The sequence below is a fragment of the Gigantopelta aegis genome, unplaced genomic scaffold (assembly GCF_016097555.1).
Source record: "Gigantopelta aegis isolate Gae_Host unplaced genomic scaffold, Gae_host_genome ctg3753_pilon_pilon, whole genome shotgun sequence".
Taxonomy (NCBI): domain Eukaryota; kingdom Metazoa; phylum Mollusca; class Gastropoda; order Neomphalida; family Peltospiridae; genus Gigantopelta; species Gigantopelta aegis.
In genome coordinates, this window is record NW_024533495.1 from 2,656 (window position 1) to 25,293 (window position 22,638).

The 22,638-nt window shown below is 34.2% G+C and overlaps 1 protein-coding gene across 1 annotated transcript; it reads right to left on the reverse strand.

Annotated features, from left to right (window-relative positions):
- Positions 1 to 12,713: 12,713 nt before the first annotated feature.
- LOC121392407 lies at positions 12,714 to 14,676 on the reverse strand. Its single transcript, XM_041523631.1, has 3 exons — positions 13,636 to 14,676; positions 13,090 to 13,564; positions 12,714 to 12,871 (listed from the first exon to the last, which is right to left on the reverse strand). Exons 1-3 carry the CDS (start codon positions 14,674 to 14,676, stop codon positions 12,714 to 12,716), a joined length of 1,674 nt encoding a protein of 557 aa, XP_041379565.1.
- Positions 14,677 to 22,638: the final 7,962 nt, after the last annotated feature.

The following is a 22,638-nucleotide window of genomic DNA, read 5'->3' on the forward strand; positions in this document are numbered from 1 at the left end:
GCCGTATTGTCGAGTTAAAGCAGTTCAAAGCTATTGCTCGGGTAACAGACAGACACACACAGACAGACAGACTACAGTAACCCTTGCTATGCGCCCACGCACAACGAGGTTAATAATTTTTTTATTTCCTATGATTAAGGTTATTTAAGATATTTCATGTATAATTATAATACGACCCGCCCTATACAGCATGCGGTACCCACACCCTCCCACAAAAATATCGGAATCGCCGTGAGATTGTAACAGTACAAACTAACAGAGTTGACATTATTGATTGGTTAGGAACTAATTATGTATTATTAACTATATATACTGTACTTTCTATAATCTTGAGATTATGACCACACACTTTTTTAGAGTACTAAATGTCTGTATTCATATAATAATTATAAAAATGCTCTGAAAACAGGACTTTTTTGACACTATTCCTAATAAATAACATCTTTATAAATCTCTATTTCTTGCAGATTTGGTTGATATAATTTTTTCACACACATGACATAGGAAATCCTTGGAATCTCCCCTGTAGGATATATGTACCAATGATTTCTGATTTCAGAATTATAAATTTAGGCTGATTTCCCATATGCTTTAAATGATCAGCAAGATCTTGTGTCTGTCTTTAAAATCAAGAGCATTGATATATGAATTAGGATGAATTAAAATAGGATTAGACAAATTTTGCTCTGGAATAATAACTGGGACAGTTCTGTGTTTAAATGCATAATAATGATAATAATAGTATAATAATAATAATAATAATAATAATAATAATATATAATAATAATAGATGCTAGACTCAGGAGGTTAGCATCACAATTAAGACAGCTGTCACTCGTATGTCAATTAAATAAACCAGTATGTGTTATTACCATGTCTAGAATGTATACATATATGACATGGCATGCATAACCAAGATTGGGTTAAAAATGCGAATAGTAACAAGATTAATACTTATTGTTAATTTCTTGTTAAAACATACCCTTTAATAAAATTCATTATACAGTTGTAATCTGTTATGTATACCAATTCATAGTTTTAATTAACCAAAGAACCCATAACAAAATTACAAGAAGAATTGGGGAAAGCACATGACAACAGCTATTGTTAGAGCATAATCAGTGACAATGATATTTCACAAAATCCATTATTGCACAAAATGTTTAATTTCATAGGTCCAAATACAAAACAGAATATGAAACAGACTAACCCAATAAAAATATACATGTAATCTGTAATGTGTCACAATATCAGAAAGAATAAGGTAAGTGTGTACCTTGAATTATTTTCAAATAATAATTATTGGTTTTGGTCAAATTACTATATCTAATAAAAAATAATGAAACTTACTAACTCAATTATTGAAAAAAATGCCATTACTAAATAGGGGCCTTATATGTTTGGTTGTTGTAAGAATTTCAAAATATGACATGATCCATATTAATCACAATCAGTTGTCTTCCATTTAATGATAAAATCGACTGGAACTGATTGGTTCTTTAGACTTACCTGAAAAATGATTGGATGAAAAAATGCTAATTATGATTAATATTTACATTATTAATATCGTTAGTGTTTTCACAACGATTACAGCATCTAGTAGGCTCTACTTTCAAGTGTATTATCTCACTTCCAATAGTTATCTCTTCAGTTTAATGATAATTGTCATTTACTTTCAAACCCTCATTTATCTCATAAATATTGACTTATAAATGATAATATATTTTTAATTAGGATTGCCTTGATTTCTTTAATTCAAATATCATTTAGGAAAACATTAAGCTCAAATTTAAAACAAGGATTAATGCTTTCACTAATAGGCTGTTATTTGTTAAGGCAATGCAATAGGTTTAGTTAATGTAATCAGACCCATGTATATGAGTGCAATATGACATAGTTCAGACATCTGAAATGTAATAAATGTAGAATTAATCTCTTAATATCTTTTACATATAATAATTATGATATATTAATTATTATATGTAAAATACACAAAAGCATTGATTTTGAAGGTTAAACACTGCAGAATAAACCTGTAAGTGGCAAAAGCTCTTTTTATAGGAGACTCTAAAGACTTTTTTTTCGACTGGCCTCATCATGTCATTGGATGATCACATCACTTTTACAATAATCAAATCATAGACCTACCAGGAGCTCAGAAGTTGTAACATTTATTGACCAGCTTAACATAAGTACTAATAAATCATATGTGTAAAAAAATGATTTCCACAATGGCTGAATACACTAACACTGATAATACACAACACACACACACACACACACACTATATAATCAAATGCCTTTGATTATTAAAACACTAATAATATTAATATTATTAATATTAATTATTAAATGTGGCTGACTTCTTATTTGACTATAAATTTTCAGTTAACTATATATACGGACTATAGTTACAAAAGTAGATAGATTTAGTTTCTACTAATAATTGTTAGCTCAGGAAACATATCTGTTTAAAGTAATAAAACTCTGCTAGCATAAATTTTGAACTTCAGATTTTGAAATGAACAAGAGCTGAGGTTATTGATGTGCCATAACCAGTTTTGGAAGATATTTCATATTCATCTTCATGATACTATATACCTCAGTATGTCTTGTTTGTTAGCAATTTGACCTTCAGATTTTGCCATGATTACTTAATTGTGAACAGCACTTTAACAATATCAGTAACACAAATAAAAATTAAATATTATTAAGAAACAAAGATACCAGCAATTTTGCTAAACAACATTCAGTCTTTTTTCTGTTTTCCCCCTTTAGACAACAGTATCTACAGCAACATTTACATACTTTAACAATACAATACATAATGATCAATATGATACACAGTAGTGTAACATGTACATCAATATTGTAGTATTGTATCCAGCTCCATTTGTACTTGACAGGACCTGGTATGAGATGATCATAACCAACATTAACATAGAACTCCACAAGATCTGCTGCCTTATCCCACACCTCCTGCTCTCTTCATGATCTGACTCATCTTTTGAGACTTTTCGCGATATCCTCCTGACTCTATTGTCTGAATACTCTTCTTAATAGTTTGAGAAGTCACTTGATGTGGTTTAGTTGTACACCAACACCAGAATGCTAACTACCATTGCTGCCCAATCAAATTGGTCAGCAAATTGTGGTATCACTATAAGTGGAACCCCATAGTAAAGAGCTTCATGAACTCCATTAGAACCACCATGTAGTATAGCCATAGAGATAGACTTGTGTTGTATAGAGCAACCTGAGGAGTCCATGATGAAATAAAGTATTTGTCTGAATTAACTTTTATGTCATTAAGAAAATGTTGGTGAAGTTCATTTAAAGACCATACCACAGAATATGTTGTGCAGTTAGTACTATTAACAAATGCCACAACCAAGTCATGACTTGTATTAGCTATAGACCCCATACTGATATAAATGACACTGTTGTCCTCTTTATCTTGTATCCACTTTGACAAATCTATAGGTAGTTGGTTTATTTAATTTGGACAAGAGAGGTCCTACATATTCTGTTAAAGGTGAAATTTATCCGTGGGTACTCAAAGCCAATTACTGTTCGTATAATAGCAGGATATTCCCATCCTTCAAGTGGACCCCAATGAAATACTTTATTACATAATTCATCCACAGTAGCTGAGCTATAACATAGAATGTTGTTGATGAATGATTTAATGAACATCAATGGGATATTGCTAAGTCTGTCTAGAAACATAATATTATCAGTTTTCCCAGATGTAGCTAAAGGATAAGGCCAAGGTGGATCATTGTGGACAGGTCTGTTAAGGACAACTATTACAGATACATTGTGATATCTGGCAATACAGGGAACTGAGTTTATTAGCAAATAATCAATGATTACAATGTCCCATTGAGTTACATTGTTATTCATAAGATAGTCAATTATAAGACTAACAGACTCTTTTTGCCATTCAATAACAGTCTTTAGAGCTTTATAAATCATCCAGGGAATGCTTGAAAACAGCCATTGGGCAACTTTGTGGATATTTGCTCGTTTTGACTCATAATCTGTCACTTTGCCAGCAGAAAGATACCTTATTCCTCTCTCCATTGCCTTGTTCATTAACTTGTCCGTAGGGTCTGTAGAACAAAATGTTACATTATGTCCACGTCTTACTAACTCTTCTCCAAGAGCAATTAAAGGATTAGCATGTCCAGGTAATGGACCAGAGACAAATAAGACATTTAAAGGTTTGACAGTGGAGTTAGTAGGATTGGAGTTCACATGATTACTGTATATAACAGGGTACAGTCTAAAAAGAAACAGTAATAGGAAAGGTAGGGTTACAACTGCCATCATGCAATCTCATTGCTTAGATTACGTCCGACAGGAAGTTATGTTGTGTATAGTTAATGTTATTATTAATTTTAGGGGGTGGGGATCATTTCACTTTTTTTTCCGGACAGATGGCGGTAATTAAAAAGCCTCAACTGAAGGATGGGAATATCTGCTATTATATGACAGTAATTGGTTTGAGTACCTACAGGAAATTTTTACCTTTAACAGAATATGTAGGATATAATAGTTTATCTCTATTGTATTACTTTGTACAGTGTTTTCAAAGTATTATATATGTACAATTTGTTATCCTCTCATATGATTACTCTAAAATAATGTGAATGTTAGTTGTAATATTATAATATTGCATATAATTTCATATAGTTTGACACTATGGAATGTTTCCAAGGTCTCTAGCAGAGATCACAGGTCACTACAGTGTTCAGGAACTCCATCTTTCCCTAACTAGGGGGAAATATGTAACATAATATTTTGTCTATGGGTTGAATCAGTCAAAAGTTTTTCTATTAATTATTTCTGTGTTAGTCAGTGTTCCATATTCATAGTTGCTATGTGTTCTATAATAAAATTCCATTCAACTTATTTTGCAACTTACATATAACCAAACCTTGATACAGTTTGACGAATCTGTAGTTTAAGACTATAGTACAATAGAAAACATTTATAAAAGTTTTTTTTTTTCTATTTGATAGATGAAACCCATGACAATTAATAACAAACAGCTTACAATTAAGGTCTTGTCACTAATACCATACAAAAATAACTAATTAGTTACTTTGTATATGGTATCAGTGACATCATCAGAAAAGAATATTTGCTTTGTCTTCCTTATAGCAGCTCATTCAACTGACAGTTCTTCTTTGACTGACAATAAGACAAGAAATTACCTATCAATAAGTTAAGTGTTCTGTTGGCAGCTCCTCCATTTGCTGGACACGTGTATCCTTTGTTGGCCGTAGAAGAGAAACTGGTGAGGCGTGGACACAATGTATCCTTTTGTTCTCTAGACAATTGGATTAAATTAAAGAGAAAACATTAGAGAGGGGTATGGAGTATCTGTCTGCTGGCAAATTCCTGCTAACTGAAAGTCAATTTTGTGAGTTATATCTTGAAAGTGGAAAGCTTCTGTCTTCATTCAATCCATGGACAAAATATCAGGGCTTGTTAATATTCACCAGCAAAGTTCCAAAGCTAAGTTGTGATCTTATTCTTTATTATCTTAAACAGCAGGGAATCCAACAATGGGATATTGTCTTATTAGAAAATTTTTTATTGCATTCGTTAACATATCTTGCTGCTTATAATAATGTATGTACTGTAGCTGTTTTATGATAGAATTACATATAATTATCCACCTTGGCCTTACCCAGAACCATTGTCAGGAAAAACTGATAATCTCAATTTTGTTGGGAGGTTGAAAAGCACTTTAATGTATTATCTCCCAGTTTTTTCTCTTTTTGAACTCTTTGGATCTACTATTACCACTATATGTGTAAACAAGCCTTTCATTGGACACAATTTGAATGTTAGGAGTTTCCTGTCTTTATAACATCTGCTGTTGGCTTGAGTATCCACGATAATCTCACCTTTAACAGAATATGTAGGACCTCTTCTGTCCAAATTAAATATACCACTACCTACAGATTTGTCAAAGTGGATACAAGATAAGAGGACAACAGTGTCATTTATATCAATATGGGGTCTCTTGCACATACTTCTATTGATTTAGCTGTGGCACTTGTTACCAGTACATTCAAACTAATTACTCTGTTGTATGGTCTCTCAATAAACATAATCAACACGTTCTTAATGACATAAAGCTTGACCAAAACAAATATTTTATTTCATCATGGACTCCTCAGGTTACTCTATTACAACATAAGTCTATCTCTATGACTATACTACATGGTAGTTCTAATGGAGTTCATGAATCTCTTTACTATGGGGTTCCACTTATAGTGATACCGCTAATCAGTGACCAGTTGGATTGGGCAGCAAAAAATAGAGCATTCTGGAGTTGGTGTACAACTCAAACCTCATCAAGTGACCTCTCAAACTATTAAGAAGAGTATTGAGACTATAAAGTCAGGAAAAATATCATGAAAAGACTCAAAAGATGAGTCAAATCATGAAGAGAAGCAGGAGGTGTGGATAAGGCAGCAGATCTTGTGGAGTTCTATGTTAATGTTGGTTATGATCACCTGATACCAGGGTCCTGTCAAGTACAAATGGAGCTGGATACAATACTACAATATTGATGTACATGTTACACTACTGTGTATCATATTGATCATTATATATTGTATAGTTAAAGTATGTAAGTGTTGCTGTAGATGCTGTTTTAAAGGAAAACATTTTAGAAGTCCTAAATGTCAGTTTAAACAATAATTACAAACATGTTCATCAGTCTTTGAAAACAGGATATTTTTGACAGTTTCGCTTAACACTATGCCAATCAGCAATATCTTTATAAATCTTTATTTCTTCCAGATTTGGTTCATATAGTTTATCACACACATGACATGGGAAGTCCTTTGGCTGTCTCCCTAAAAAATATAAGTCCCAATGATCTCTCTCCATTTGAAGAATTCATTATAAAGTTTAGGTTGACTTCCAATATGTTTCAAATGATCACAAGATCTTTTGACTCTCTTGAAATCAAGAGCATTGATATATGAATTAGGAGGAACTAAAGTAGGATTAGACAAATTTGCTCCAGATATAATAACTGGGACAGTTTCATGTTCAAATGAATTTACTTTTGTTTTTTCTGTTAAATAGTCTCTGCAAATATTGTTTTCAAAAGCTAAGAAAAACTTATAATTTGATATCAATGACTTGCATGAATTACGTGGAACACAAGGTATACCACAAAGCCCACGATATCTACATCAATGTACTTTTTCAATTTTCTTACTACACTCAAACGATCTTGTTGACAATTACTAATTAAAGCGATTGCTGTTTTTTTTTTACCTTCAAGATAGTTTCTTTTTTGGATCAAAACCACCTAAATATTTCTTATTTGGTATTTGGTTATTTCAGCACCAGTGGTATATATAATGTCTGAATCCAGTCTGTAAGTCATTGTCCAATTAAATAAGAAATTCCACTGCCTCATTGTAGCTTCTTCTCGAGTTCTTCGGGGTGACTCCCTATTATAGTAAATCCATTGTTGTTGAGGTGGTCGCTTCAATGAAAGGAGAAAACTATGATTAGTCATTAGATTATGAGCTTGACTATGAAATATGACAGCACTACTGTTGGAGAAATACTTTCTATCAGTTGTTACAAAACATTTGTGTCTTTGTTTACCACATTCTACATCACCACTAGCCATATGATGTCTCTTTATGAAATTTTGCCCAGAACAATCTGTCCAAAACAAAATTATTTTGGGACCTTTCAATGATGTGACTGCTTCGACAGAAACATTACTAGCTGTAGGGAACAGTAATTGTGAAAGTAGAATTGTTCTGTTATTGTTGGAACCAATATAGAGAAATGTTAATAATACTATCAACACTACTATAAATCCAAGTAAACACTTTTGTGCCAAATGAAGATGTGTAGCCATTCCTGTAATATTGATAGAGAAAGCATGATAAATTTTAATTTTACACCATACAAAATATTATTAATGTGTGGTTGTCTAATCCCAATACACTAAATGTCCAAGTAATTTTGAATTTGCAACATTTCAATATGGACATCCAGAATTACTAAAATACATACTTTAAAATTTTACAAGATTATAATTGTAAATATCATCCTAAGATTAATTGTTAAGCTTTTGCCACCTTTGAATGGGGTATAGGATTATAGTACTTAGTCTGTTTGTTTCTTTGTTTGCTTGTCTCTTATCCTCTATATAACAAATCTCTTTAAAATACCATAACTTCATGCAAGCATGGCAAAATACATGTTCCTATTGAATTATTTGCAAGTGTACCATCCAGAAAGCTTATAATGTTAAACATGATAGAGATGAAAGTGCTATCATCAAAAAACTATTATATCTATATACATCACTGTTAAAATATTAGTTGTTTTAACCAATTTATGGTCAATTAATGTAGGTTCCATACATGCCAATAAATACATTGTGTAGTACTAGTCTTGACAACAAACATAAAGTGCTTTGTTTGCTACTTACTATGGAGTTGTACAGTTTATTCAACAAATGACATCTCAGAAAGGACACGTATCTTTTATATAGGATAGGTCTACTATAAATTCTCTCTGGTAAAAACTTATTGATTTATTTAATCAATATATATTAGTTATACAGTGAGATTACAGCAAAATTTTTTGAAAGCAAACATAATACTAGTTTGTATATTACTAATATCCTATAGAAGATTGTTTAGAAAGGCTAAATCTAATAATAACAATTTCTTATCAAAACAAGTAAGGGTTTGCTTTATAACAAGAATTGTCATTCACACAATGTTTTACTGTAGAAAGTAACACCTCACCTGTCACATCAATAGACATAACATGTACGTCAAACAATTATAAAAAAATTTTAAAAAAAACAATTGCTTGCTATATGTTCCTGCAGTTAAAAGGCATGATTTAATTTTATTCATTATTCACAATAAAACATACTTGTACACATAACATATGGTTCTATTATAATTACAGTACACATTATTTACTAGCAATACTTGGCACACAGCACATGCTAGGCAGTATAATAGAATACAAAAGTGGTATGAGGTAATAAAAGTATATATACTTATTAAACACAAATGAAAACACAGTACATACATAAAGTATCCAGAATGAAATAATTACACTTTGTTGCTTTTCATTCCTTGTATCTAGTTCATGCTTGCCATTAGTTGGCAATTGCGTAATGTATAACAAATCATTATAATAACCAAAGACAGCTACACTATGATTGATAGAACTATTACTCACTTTAATGATTTCACTGAATATCTGCGCACTACAAAGAGGCTGAGACTAAACAAAGAGTGCTAGAAATCTATTTAAACAAATAGGGAAGTAATAATTTCCTTATTTCCTATGTTTAAGTACGACACCCTCCCACAAAAATATCAGTGAGATTGTATCGTTTTTAACCAGTTTTTTGTGTTCAAAGATGTATCACTAGTAAGGATTTGATTATCTTTATTACCTCTTTACGGTCAGGTCATGAGAGAGGTTGCATTATCACAGAAATTATTAATCAAGATCCTCAAATGTCTTTGTTAGTAGTAGCAGTACTGGATATGGTACCTTAGTATTGGAGGTCTCTCACACACTGAACATTCGCTATTTTGAATTAATATAAGATACTACTATGAAATATAGTTTTTACAGTTTAGATATCTGAAACCTCAACACTAAGCAATGAAGTAAAATATTATAAGGCAAATGAACAAGAGCTGAGGTTGTTGATGTGCCATAACCAGTTTTGGAAGATATTTCATATGCATCTTCATGATACAATATACCTCAGTATGTCTTGTTTTGTTAGCAATTTGACCTTCAGATTTTGCCATGATTACTTAATTGTGAACAGCACTTTAACAATATCAGTAACACAAATAAAAATTAAATATTATTAAGAAACAAAGATACCAGCAATTTTGCTAAACAACATTCAGTCTTTTTTTCTGTTTCCCCTTTACACAACAGTATCTACAGCAACACTTATATACTTTAACCTATACAATACATAATGATCAATATGATACACAGTAGTGTAACATGTATATCAATATTGTAGTATTGTATCCAGTTCCATTTGTACTTGACAGGACCTGATATCAGATGATCATAACCAACATTAACATAGAACTCCACAAGATCTGCTGCCTTATCCACACCTCCTGCTCTCTTCATGAACTGACTCATCTTTAAGCCTTTTCACGATATCCTCCTGACACTATTGTCTGAATACTATAGTTTGAGAAGTCACTTGATGGATATTTGATGGGTCCTTAGGGCCTGTAGAACAAAATGTTACATTATGTCCAAGTCTTACTAACTCTTCTCCAAGGCAAGAGCTAACAAAGCATTAGGTAATGGACTAGAGACAAATAAGATATTTAAAGGTTTGATAGTGGAGCTAGTAGAACTAGAGTTCATAGGATTACTATATATAACAGCGTACAGTCCAAAAAGAAACAGTAATAGCCTAATAGGTGTAATGTCCTGATCACTTTATTAACTGACTAGAATTTATTATCATGAACAACTAAGAAAGTGAACAACTTAAATACAAGTAGAGCAAATGAGAACTAATTTACACATGAACAAAAGCTATACAAGAAAAGGAACAATGTAACAATAACCTAGCATAAAAGATATTAACACGAAGTAATTAACACAAACCATAATTGTATAATCCTAAATTTACACTAATTAACACACTTAGGTTAGTTCACAACATTCCTCCATCCTTAGCCAATACCAGGTATGAATCTTTTTGGTGAATGACGAATCCGAGTTGAACGACGAAGTTCGACTGGCGGTGTTACTGTAGGTACTTCTTGAGTTTCGGTTAGATCTGATTCAGGAGAAGGGTCAATGGGTAAATCATCTTGTATATCACTAGGTGAATCACATGAACGAATTCTTATATGATCAAAGTGTCTTCTGGTAATACGACCATCATTCAATTTAATCACAGCAGTTAGTGAACCTTCAAATCCAGTAATAAAACCAGGTATCCATCTACGATGATGAATAAAATCTTTAACAAAAACTTGGTCATGTAACTTAAATGTACGATCCTTAGTTTTCTTATCATGTTGTTTCTTTTGTGTCATTTGTTTGTCCAATACCCGAGAAGATGTGTCAGGTTGTAACAAGTCAAGATGACATCTGAGCTTTCTACCCATTAAAAGTTCAGCTGGTGATACACCAGTAGTAGAGTGGGGAGTTATCCTGTAATGATACAATAGTCGAGCAAGTCTTGTTTCAATATCTCCATTTGTAATCTTTTTCAATCCTTCTTTCAGAATTTGTACTCCCCGTTCAGCTAAACCATTGCTGGATGGGTGATACGGTGCAGATCTTAAATGTTGTATACCATTCTTCTTCAAGAATTCTTGGAACTCGCCACTTGTGAAGGCTGTTCCATTGTCTGAGACAACTACTTCTGGTAGTCCATGAGTAGCAAACATAGTCCTAAGAACTCTGATGGTATTAATGGATGAAGTTGACGGTACAACAACTACCTCTAACCATTTTGAATGTGCATCAATAACAACTAAAAATATTTTACCTTGAAATGGTCCCGCGTGGTCAATATGGATACGAGCCCAAGGTCTTTTTGGCCATTCCCAAGGATGCATTGGAACTGCTGCTAGAGATTTTTGATTACTCTGACATTGTTGACAGCTCTTCACCTTCTCTTCTATTTGCTTGTCAATTCCTGGCCACCAGACAGTGCTTCTTGCCAGACTCTTCATCCTGACAATACCAGGATGAGTTTCGTGTAATTGATCAAGCAACTTCTCTCTTCCTACTTTTGGAATTACTACTCGGCAACCCAAAAGTATGCAACCATCTTGGACACTTAACTCCTCTTTTCGTTGGGAGAATGGACGTAAATCTTCAGCACTCATTTTAGTCCACCCCTTTAGTGTACATTTCGTACGCGAGCTAATATAGGGTCTTTATCCGTCCAAGACTTGATTTTTTGTGCTCGTTATGGGTGACGATTGTAGGTTTCCATGAGCAGTTTCAATTCACCAGGGATAGGAACATCTGCAATAGTTTCTGGTAAGGGAAGTCTGCTAAGTAGGTCAGCGTTTGCGTTTGAATTTCCTGATTTATAGACGATGTTATATTCATAGGCGCTCAAGGCCAGTGCCCAACGTTGAATTCTTGCTGACGCTAAAGATGGAATGAGACGATTTTCATTAAATAGATGCTGGAGTGGCTTGTGATCCGAACAAATGGTAAAATGTCGACCAAACAAATAGTGGTGAAACTTCTTCACTCCAAATATAATTGCTAATGCTTCTTTATCAAGCTGAGAATACCTCTTCTCAGCTGGAGCGAGAGAACGTGATGCAAATGCTACTGGCTTTTCCGATCCATCCTCCATGATATGAGACAGCACAGCTCCTATTCCATAAGGAGAGGCATCACATGAAAGCATTAACTTTTTCTGAGGGTCATAATGGACCAACAACTTTGGAGAAGTTAATATTTCTTTAATATCTGAGAAGGCTTTCTTCTGATCTGTTCCCCAAAACCATTTCTTATTCTTTTGTAACAGAGTGTAAAGTGGTGCTAACAAGGTAGATAATTGGTGAAGGAATTTTCCATAATAATTCACCAGACCGAGAAATGAACGTAATTGTGCCACATTATGAGGAGCTGGAGCTTTTAAAATAGCTCGAATTTTATTTTCAGCTGGGGTGTAGTCCTTTAGCTGTTATAACATGCCCCAGGTATTCAACCTTTGGGAGCATAAAGGCATATTTGTCTCGCTTCAGACGCATCCCCTCTGCCTTTAGTCGACTCAACACCTTGTCCAACGTTTGCAAGTGCTCTTCTTCAGACACACCTGTAATGAGAATGTCATCAATATAGACAGCAACGTTCTTGACACCTCTCAAAATGCCTTCTATTGTTCGTTGAAAGATTGCTGGTGCTGAGTGGACTCCAAAGGGAAGACGAGTGTATTGATATAATCCTTTGTGAGTATTGATGGTTAAGTACTGCTTGGAGTCAGGTTCTAGAGCGATCTGTTGGTATGCATGTGCAAGGTCAAGTTTTGTAAACTTTTTCCCTCCAGCCAGTTGAGAGAAGAGATCATCCACCTTGGAAGTGGGTAAGTATCTAACTTAGCGGCTTGGTTTACGGTGAGCTTGTAGTCACCACAAATTCTGACAGTTCCATCCCGTTTGATGACTGGGACAACAGGTGCAGCCCATTCTGAAAATTCTACAGGCTCTATGATGCCAGCTTTCTCCAGTCTTTCTAGTTCTTGTTCCACTTTACCTCGTAGAGCATATGGAATTGGTCTTGGTCTGAAGTATTTGGGTTGACTTTGTGGGTCAACATGTAGTTTTGCTTGTGTGCTTTGTACTAGACCTAGTTCATCCTTGAACAGGACGTTGTGACGATTTAGAACATCCTCTAATTTCAAGGCTTTAGGTTGTAAATAATTTAAGTGCAGTTTTTCCCAGTTGAGTTTTATCTTGAGTAACCAATCTCTTCCAAGGAGACTTGGTCCAGATCCTTTCACAACTGTAAGCTGCAAAGAGTGACATTGGTTTTCATATTTAACTGTAAACATTTATAACCCCCTTATAGATAATTGTTCACTGTATAAGTTTTCAGATTGGTACTGGATGGTACAATAGGCGGTGCTTGGCCTTTTTCCCAGTACTTGCGATATGTAGACTCGCTGATTATTGAAACCGAGGCTCCAGTGTCTACTTCCATGGTGATGTCCACACCGTTAACATTCACGGTCACCTGAATGGGTTTTACACGATTGGTATTCATGTTAAACAATGTATACGTTGATTCGTTTGGGGAGTGGTCAGCTTCCGAGTCAGTGATTTGATGCGCTCGTTTCGGCGTATCTCTCAGGTTTTTCCTACGCGTAGTGTGAGTACTTTTGTGAGTGTCCTTTTGTACAGGACCCCTTTTAGAACGACAGGCCCTTGCAATGTGCCCTGTTTTCTTACAGAATGAACAGGCAACGTTTTTGAATCTGCAAACAGCTGGGGAATGGGCCCCTAGACACCGATAGCATTCGATGCTAACAGCACGATCTCTTGAGAAATTAGGATCTCGTCGTCCTTTCAGTGAGTTAACCTGAGATGAGTCCGGCCTTAGTAGATCTTTGGCACTTCGTTCAGCTGATTCGTGGGCTTGTGCAATTGTAAATGCTTTGTCAATCGTTAGAGGTGATGGTTTTTGCAACAGTAGACGTTGCAGGCGATCATCATTACATCCACAGATAAGGCGATCTCTAAGCATATCGTTGAGTGTGTCACCAAACTGGCAATGTTCCGAAAGTTCTCGAAGGTGAGCAACGAAGTTGGCGATAGATTCTCCCTCCTTACGCGTACGGGAGTGAAAGGCGAATCGTTGAACTGTAACAGACGGCGGCGGCTGATGGTGTTCCTGTACTAACTTCACCAGCTCGTCGAAGGTCTTCTCTGACGGTTTCTGTGGAGATACTAAGTTACGAATTAGTTGGTACGTCGATGCACCACAAACACTTAAGAGGATAGCTCTTTTCTTTTCCTGAGCTTGTACATCGTTTGCCAGGAAATATTGCTCAAGTCTCTCTGCATAAGATAACCAGGTCTCTTTGCCCGGAGCAAATTCTCCCACAGAACCATGAGTTGCCATCGAAGTTTACCCTCGTCGCCAATTGTAATGTCCTGATCACTTTATTAACTGACTAGAATTTATTATCATGAACAACTAAGAAAGTGAACAACTTAAATACAAGTAGAGCAAATGAGAACTAATTTACACATGAACAAAAGCTATACAAGAAAAGGAACAATGTAACAATAACCTAGCATAAAAGATATTAACACGAAGTAATTAACACAAACCATAATTGTATAATCCTAAATTTACACTAATTAACACACTTAGGTTAGTTCACAACAATAGGAAAGGTAGGGTTATAGCTTTCTTGCTTGCCATCATGGAGTCTATTACGTCCGACAGGAAGTTATTGATGCGTATAGTTAATATTATTATTAATTTTAGGGGGTGGGGATCAATTCATTTCCTTCCAGACAAATAGGCGGCTAATTAAAAAGCCTCGATGAGAATTTCCTGCTATTATTATGAACAGTAGTTGGCTTTGAGTACGGGCAGTTCACCTTTAACAGAATATGTAGGGATAGAATAGTGTATATCTATTGTATTACTTTGTACAATGTTTTCAAGGTATTACGTACAATTTGTTACTCTTCCTCAAACTCTAAAATAATGTGAATGTTAGTTGTAATATTATAATATTGCACATAATTTCATATAGTTTGACACTATGGAATGTTTCCAAGGTCACTAGCAGAGATCACAGGTCACTACAGTGTTCAGGAACTCCATCTTTCCCTAACTATACGGGAAAAATATGTAACATGATATTTTGTCCCTGCATGGGTTGAATCAGACAAAAGGTTTTCTATTATTTCTGTTTAGTCAGTGTTCCATATTGTATACATATAGATTGCTATGTGTTCTGTAATAAAATTCCATTCAACTTATTTTGCAACTTACATATAACCAAACCTTGATACAGTTTGATAAATCTGTAGTTTAAGACTATGGTACAATAGAAAACGTTTATAAAAGTTTTTTTTCTATTTGGTAGATGAACCCCATCACAATTATCAATAAAAAATAACTTACAATTAAGGTCTTGTCACTAATACCATACAAAGTAACTAATTAGTTACTTTGTAGGTTATCAGTGACATCACCAGTAATATGAAGAACATTAGCTTTGTCTTCCTTATAGCAGCTCTTTCAACTGACAGTTTTCTTTGACTGACAATAAGACAAGAAATTACTCCATCAATAAGTTAAATGTTCTATTAGCAGCTCCTCCATTTGCTGGACACGTGTATTCTTTGTTGGCCGTAGGAGAGAAACTGGTGAGGCGTGGAGTCACAATGTATCCTTTTGTTCTCTAGACAATGGATTAATTTAAAAGAGAAAACATTAGAGAGGGGTATGGAGTATCTGTCTGCTGGCAAATTCCTCCCGTCTGAAAGTCAATTTCGTGAGTTATATCTTGAAAGTGGAAAGCTTCTGTCTTCATTCAATCAATGGACAAAATATCAGGGCTTGTTAATAGTCACTAGCAAAGTTCCAAAGCTAAGCTGTGATCCTATTCTTTATTATCTTAAACAGCCAGGGAATCCAACAATGGGATATTGTCTTATTAGAAAATTTTATATCACATTCATTAACATGTCTTGCTGCTTATAATAATGTATGTACTGTAGCTGTTTATGATAGAATTACATATAATTATCCACCTTGGGCCTTACCCAGAACCATTGTCAGGAAAAACTGATAATCTCAATTTTGTTAGGAGGTTGAAAGCACTTTAATATATTCTCTCCCAATTGTTTCTCTTTTTGAACTCTTTGGATCTACTATTACCATGCACTGATATGTGTAAAAAGGCCTTCATTGGACACAATTTGAATGTTAGGAGTTTCTTGTCTTCATAACATCTGCTGTTGGCTTTGAGTACCCACAAACAATCTCACCTTTAACAGAATATGTAGGACCTCTTCTGTCCAAATTAAATATACCACTACCTACAGATTTGTCAATGTGGATACAAGATAAAGAGGACAAACAGTGTCATTTATATCAATATGGGGTCTCTTGCACATACTTCTATTGATTTAGCTGTGGCACTTGTTACCAGTACCATTCAAACTAATTACTCTGTTGTATGGTCTCTCAATAAACATAATCAACAAGTTCTTAATGACATAAAGCTTGACCAAAACAAATATTATATTTCATCATGGACTCCTCAGGTTACTCTATTACAACATAAGACTATCTCTATGGCTATACTACATGGTAGTTCTAATGGAGTTCATGAATCTCTTTACTATGGGGTTCCACTTATAGTGATACCGCTAATCAGTGACCAGTTGGATTGGACAGCAAAAATATTCATTCTGGAGCATTCTGGAGTTGGTGTACAACTCAAACCTCATCAAGTGACCTCTCAAACTATTATGAAGAGTATTGAGACAATAGAGTCAGGAAATATCATGAAAAGACTCAAAAGATGAGTCAAATCATGAAGAGAGCAGGAGGTGTGGATAAGGCAGCAGATCTTGTGGAGTTCTATGTTAATGTTGGTTATGATCACCTGATACCAGGTCCTGTCAAGTACAAATGGAGCTGGATACAATACTACAATATTGATGTACATGTTACACTACTGTGTATCATATTGATCATTATGTATTGTATAGTTAAAGTATGTAAGTGTTGCTGTAGATACTGTTCAAAGGAAAAACAAAAAAAAAACATTTTTAGAAGTACTAAATGTCAGTTTAAACAATAATTACAAACATGTTCATCAGTCTTTGAAAACAGGATATTTTTGACAGTTTCGCTTAACACTATGCCAATCAGCAATATCTTTATAAATCTTTATTTCTTCCAGATTTGGTTCATATAGTTTATCACACACATGACATGGGAAGTCCTTTGGCTCTCTCCCTAAAAAATATAAGTCCCAATGATCTCTCCATTTGAAGAATTCATTATAAAGTTTAGGTTGACTTCCAATGTGTTTCAAATGATCAGCAAGATCTTTGACTCTCTTGAAATCAAGAGCATTGATATATGAATTAGGAGGAACTAAAGTAGGATTAGACAAATTTGCTCCAGATATAATAACTGGGACAGTTCCATGTTCAAATGTATTTACTTTTGTTTTTTTCTGTTAAATAGTCTCGGCAAATATTGTTTTCAAAAGCTAAAAAACTTATAATTTGATATCAATGACTTGCATGATTTACGTGGAACACAAGGCATACCACAAAGCCCACGGATATCTACATCAATGTACTTTTCAATTTTCTTACTACACTCAAACGATCTTGTTGACAATTACTAATTAAGCGATTGCTGTTTTCTTTTTTTACCTTCAAGATAGTTTCTTTTTGGATCAAACCACCTAAATATTTCTTATTTGGTATTATTTCAGCACCATTGGTATATATAATGTCTGAATCCAGTTTGTAAGTCATTGTCCAATTAAATAAGAAATTCCACTGCCTCATTGTAGCTTCATCTCGAGTTCTTCGGGGTGACTCCCTATTATAGTAAATCCATCGTTGTTGAGGTGGTCGCTTCAATGAAAGGAGAAAACTATGATTAGTCATTAGATTATGAGCTTGACTATGAAATATGACAGCACTACTGTTGGAGAAATACTTTCTATCAGTTGTTACAAAACATTTGTGTTTTTGTTTACCACATTCTACATCACCACTAGCCATATGATGTCTCTTTATGAAATTTTGCCCAGAACAATCTGTCCAAAACAAAATTATTTTGGGACCTTTCAATGATGTGACTGCTTCGACAGAAACATTACTAGCTGTAGGGAACAGTAATTGTGAAAGTAGATTTGTTCTGTTATTGTTGGAACCAACATAGATAAATGTTTAATATATTGTCAACACTACTACTAATCCATATAAACACTTTTGTGCCAAATGAAGATGTGTAGCCATTCCTGTAATATTGATAGAGAAAGCATGATAAATTTTAATTTTACACCATACAAGAATATTATTAATGGTGTGGTTTGTCTAATCCCAATACACTAAATGTCCAAATAATTTTGAATTTGCAACATTTCAATATGGACATCCAGAATTGCTAAAATACATACTTTAAATTTTACAAGATTATAATTGTAAATATCATCCTAAGATTAATTGTTAAGGTTTGCCACCTTTGAATGGGGTATGGGGCATAGTTGTTTTAACCAATTTATGGTCAATTAATTGTAGGTTGCATATATGCCAATAAATACATTGTGTAGTACTAGTCTTGACAACAAAGTGCTTTGTTTACTACTTACTATGGAGTTGTACAGTTTATTCAACAAATGACATCTCAGAAAGGACATGTATGTATTATATAGGATAGTTCTACTATAAATTTTCTCTGTAAAAACTTATTGATTTATTTAATCAATATATAGTTAGTTATACAGTGAGATTGCAGCAAAATTGTTTGAAAGCAAACATAATACTATTTGTATTACTAATATCCTATAGAAGATTGTTTAAGAAAGGCTAAATCTAATAATGACAATAGTTATCAAAACAAGTAAGGGTTTGCTTTATAACAAGAATTGTCATTTACACAATGTTATACTGTAGAATGTAACATCACCTGTCACATCAATAGACAAGACAACATAACATGTACGTCAAAACAATTATTAAAAAAAATTAAAAAAACATTACTTGCTATATGTTCCTGCAATTAAAAGGTGTGATTTAATTTTATGCATTATTCACAATAAACATACTTGTACACATAACATATATGGTCTAATTACAGTACAATTATATTACCTGCACTCATAGGCGTATCTAGGTCTCTAAAAAGTACTAGGGCTTATTAATATTCATCATTATTAATTAGTAGTTATTAATAATTATTAACAATTTTAAACTTTTACTCAACAAAAAACAAGGTATGTTTCCTGTCCCTGAACCCATTCTGAGTGAATGCATCATCTGGATTGCTATACTAGAAAACCTACATGGGAAACAAAAAGCAGCATCCAAGCTTTTTGAATATTCAAGCCATGGAAACTGTTGCTTGGTACCATCTAGATTTAAACAATCGACTAAACAGAAAGTGGAAAATCAATGCCGACTGGTTGAGTAGGCTTTTCGGATTTATCTTTAGCTATGTCTGCAGGACCATCTACTCTCGGCTTGAGCTTGATGCTATGTCACCAACATGTACATGTACGTTAACTTCTGGTATTGTGGATATATCATTACCTAAACCCTATGAATCTATAGATCAACACCATCACCATCTGTGTCTGCAGAGAACAAGAAACGTAGAAAGAATAATTTCAAACTACTTTGTTATTAAATACAGCTAACCATTTTGATCATTTAATCCTCTAATTTTTCTGTCAATTTCTTCATTGCTGTCATTTCCACTGTCATCTTCCTCAGTCTCTGGAACATTGCATGATTTTTTTGGATGGACCAGCCTACACCACTACTGCTACTATTACTAGAGGCCCAAGACTATAAGAGTCTTTTCATATTGGCACTCAGTCTGACTCAGATCACAGTTCATAAAACAGGTGCTAATTGCAAACTATGAAGTCATACATGGCATGTGTTAGTGGTTAATCTTTTTTGTGTAAATAAAAGCAATAAATTTATTTTTGAAAAAATGTAATTAATTTTGGTCTGGCCAAGTTTTACCCCCGTGCTGGCCCGGGCCTAAATACGCCTATGAAGTAGCACTACTTGGCACACAGCACATGCTAGGCAGTATAATAGAATACAAAAGTGGTAGGAGGTAATAAAAGACTAACCATTAACGACAGGATGTTATCCAGCAGGTAAAAAAATTGAAAAGGGGTGTGTCGGATTATAATAACGTACCACATGGTTGAGCATGGGCTGAGAAGTGTCTCCTGTGAATATTTATGATAATCTTTCTGTTTTAAAAGCGGCCTTTCTAAGCATATGAGTAAAAATCACAGCGACAAAAAAGAGAATAGTGGGAAGATGACTGTGTTTACTGTCCAGCTATGTACCCAATGTTAAAATACTGACTACTTAATCTCTTAATTTTATTGATAGATTTGTTACTGTCTGTAACTTGATTGAACATCTCACCACTGAGCACAATTTGCTATTTTGTATTAGCAATCTTACCTTTAAAAGCATGTCTGAATTTAATGAATGGAAGTTACAAGAGGAAAGCTCATCTTGTTCAAAATTCTTCTTCCAAGATATATGGCTCACTAAACATCTGTACTATTACTGTAATCAAAGTGGGCATTACAAACCAAAAGGCCATGGAAAGAGATCGCTTCAGAGTCCAGGAACATGTAGAAGTGGTAACACTTGTATTGCGCATATCAAAACAATGGAAGACACATTTCTAAAACATTAGTTGTGGAGTATTGTTCCGCTCATATTGGACATGAAATTCAGCTTAGTCATTTGCCAATTCTCGATGATGTGAGACTTCTAATAGCAAGAAAACTTCAGGAAGGTGTTTGTGTTACCCAAATACTTGATGATGTCCGTGACATTGCCTTGATGATAATAATGGCATAAGGCGTGAACAATTGGTCACCAGACAGGACATCTTAAACATTGGAAGGAAACTCAACATTCATACAATTCAGAAACATTCAAATAATCTCTTAAGCGTATGCTCATGGGTAGAAGAGATGAAGAGTTAGAATATAACCCAATCTTAGTGTTTAAGCCTCAAGGAGAAGATGGGAATGAAGACACAATGAACTCAAAAAGGATCACTTTCTTTTAGCTATAAAGACCTGAGTTTCAAAAGGATGCTTTACTGAAGTTTGGCCCTAAGGTGATTTGCATTGACTCTACTCATGGGACCAATATCTCCGACTTCTTATTGATTTCTGTAGTTGTCATAGATGACCATGGTGAAGGTTTGCCTGTTGCTTGGGCAATAACAAATCATGAAGATGCTGTTACTTTGAAAGCGTTTTTTCATTCTTTAGCAAAGCATTCAATATGCTACGTCCAGATGTCTTCATGTCTGATGATGTACACCAATTTTATTCCTCTTTCTGTGATGTCTTTGGTAATATGAGAAAGCTCTTATGTTCATGGCATGTTGATCGTTCATGGAGAAAAAGTATTAATGAACATATAGTGATGCCCAAGACCAAGTAGAAGTTTATCACCAGCTTCGTGTCTTACTTTTAGAACAGAAAGTTGAAAATTTTTTCATTCTCTTTTACAGCAGATGATGTCATACTTATAATGAGCATCAGAGACGATTTTTTCAGTATTTTAAGAATACCTATGTATCACTGTGTGAACAATGGGCAACTTGTTATTACGTAGGTTTCTGTAGTGAACACAAATATGTTCACATAAGCTTTTCATCGATTGTTGAAAGTGGTGTACTTGAAAATAAACAAAACCGGAGAGTTGACAAACCATTACATGTGCTCTTCAGAATTGCTCACAATTTGGTATATGAACAACTACGAAAGGAAGAAAAGGAAGACAACTCATCGTAAATGTGAAATAAATAAAAGACACAAATCTGCTCTAGCTATTGCTGATACCTGTCAAGTATTGGAATTAAGTAAAGAAGAATGGAAGGTGCAATTGCAAGGTAGTCAAGATGTCTTTTACATAGTCCAACTTCTCCAAAGTATTGTACTTGTAAGTTGTCCTGCTGTCATTGTGGAGCATGTGTACAACATGTACAGTTGTTCTTGTCTTGATTCAGCAATTCATAACACTGTCTGTAAACATTCTCATTAGTTCACATGAAACAAAAAGAATTGACCCTGATGAAGAAGAGTTGCTATACATATTCTACTTGATTTACAAGCAACATATAGTACAGAAGTTCATTTTAACTCTGACTATTACTCTCAAGTTCCTGAGCGAGATCCATGTAATACCAGTGAGTTCATGAATTGTCAAATAGCAAGTCAAGCAGTGAAGAACTTAGCGCTAGAAGTGGTAGGGCATGTTGAAGTATCCCATGACTTAGAGACATCGAAGACTGTAAAAAGCACCTAACTTCTGC

Excerpts from the sequence above, each read along its gene's own strand:
- LOC121392407 (XM_041523631.1), bottom strand. The coding sequence starts at position 14,676 with ATGGCAACTCATGGTTCTGTGGGAGAATTTGCTCCGGGCAAAGAGACC. Across the intron at positions 13,565-13,635 it reads CCAATCTGAAAACTTATACA|CTTACAGTTGTGAAAGGATC; the intron begins GTGAACAATTAT and ends CACTCTTTGCAG. Across the intron at positions 12,872-13,089 it reads CAACTGGCTGGAGGGAAAAA|GTGTGTCTGAAGAAGAGCAC; the intron begins GTTTACAAAACT and ends TTCTCATTACAG.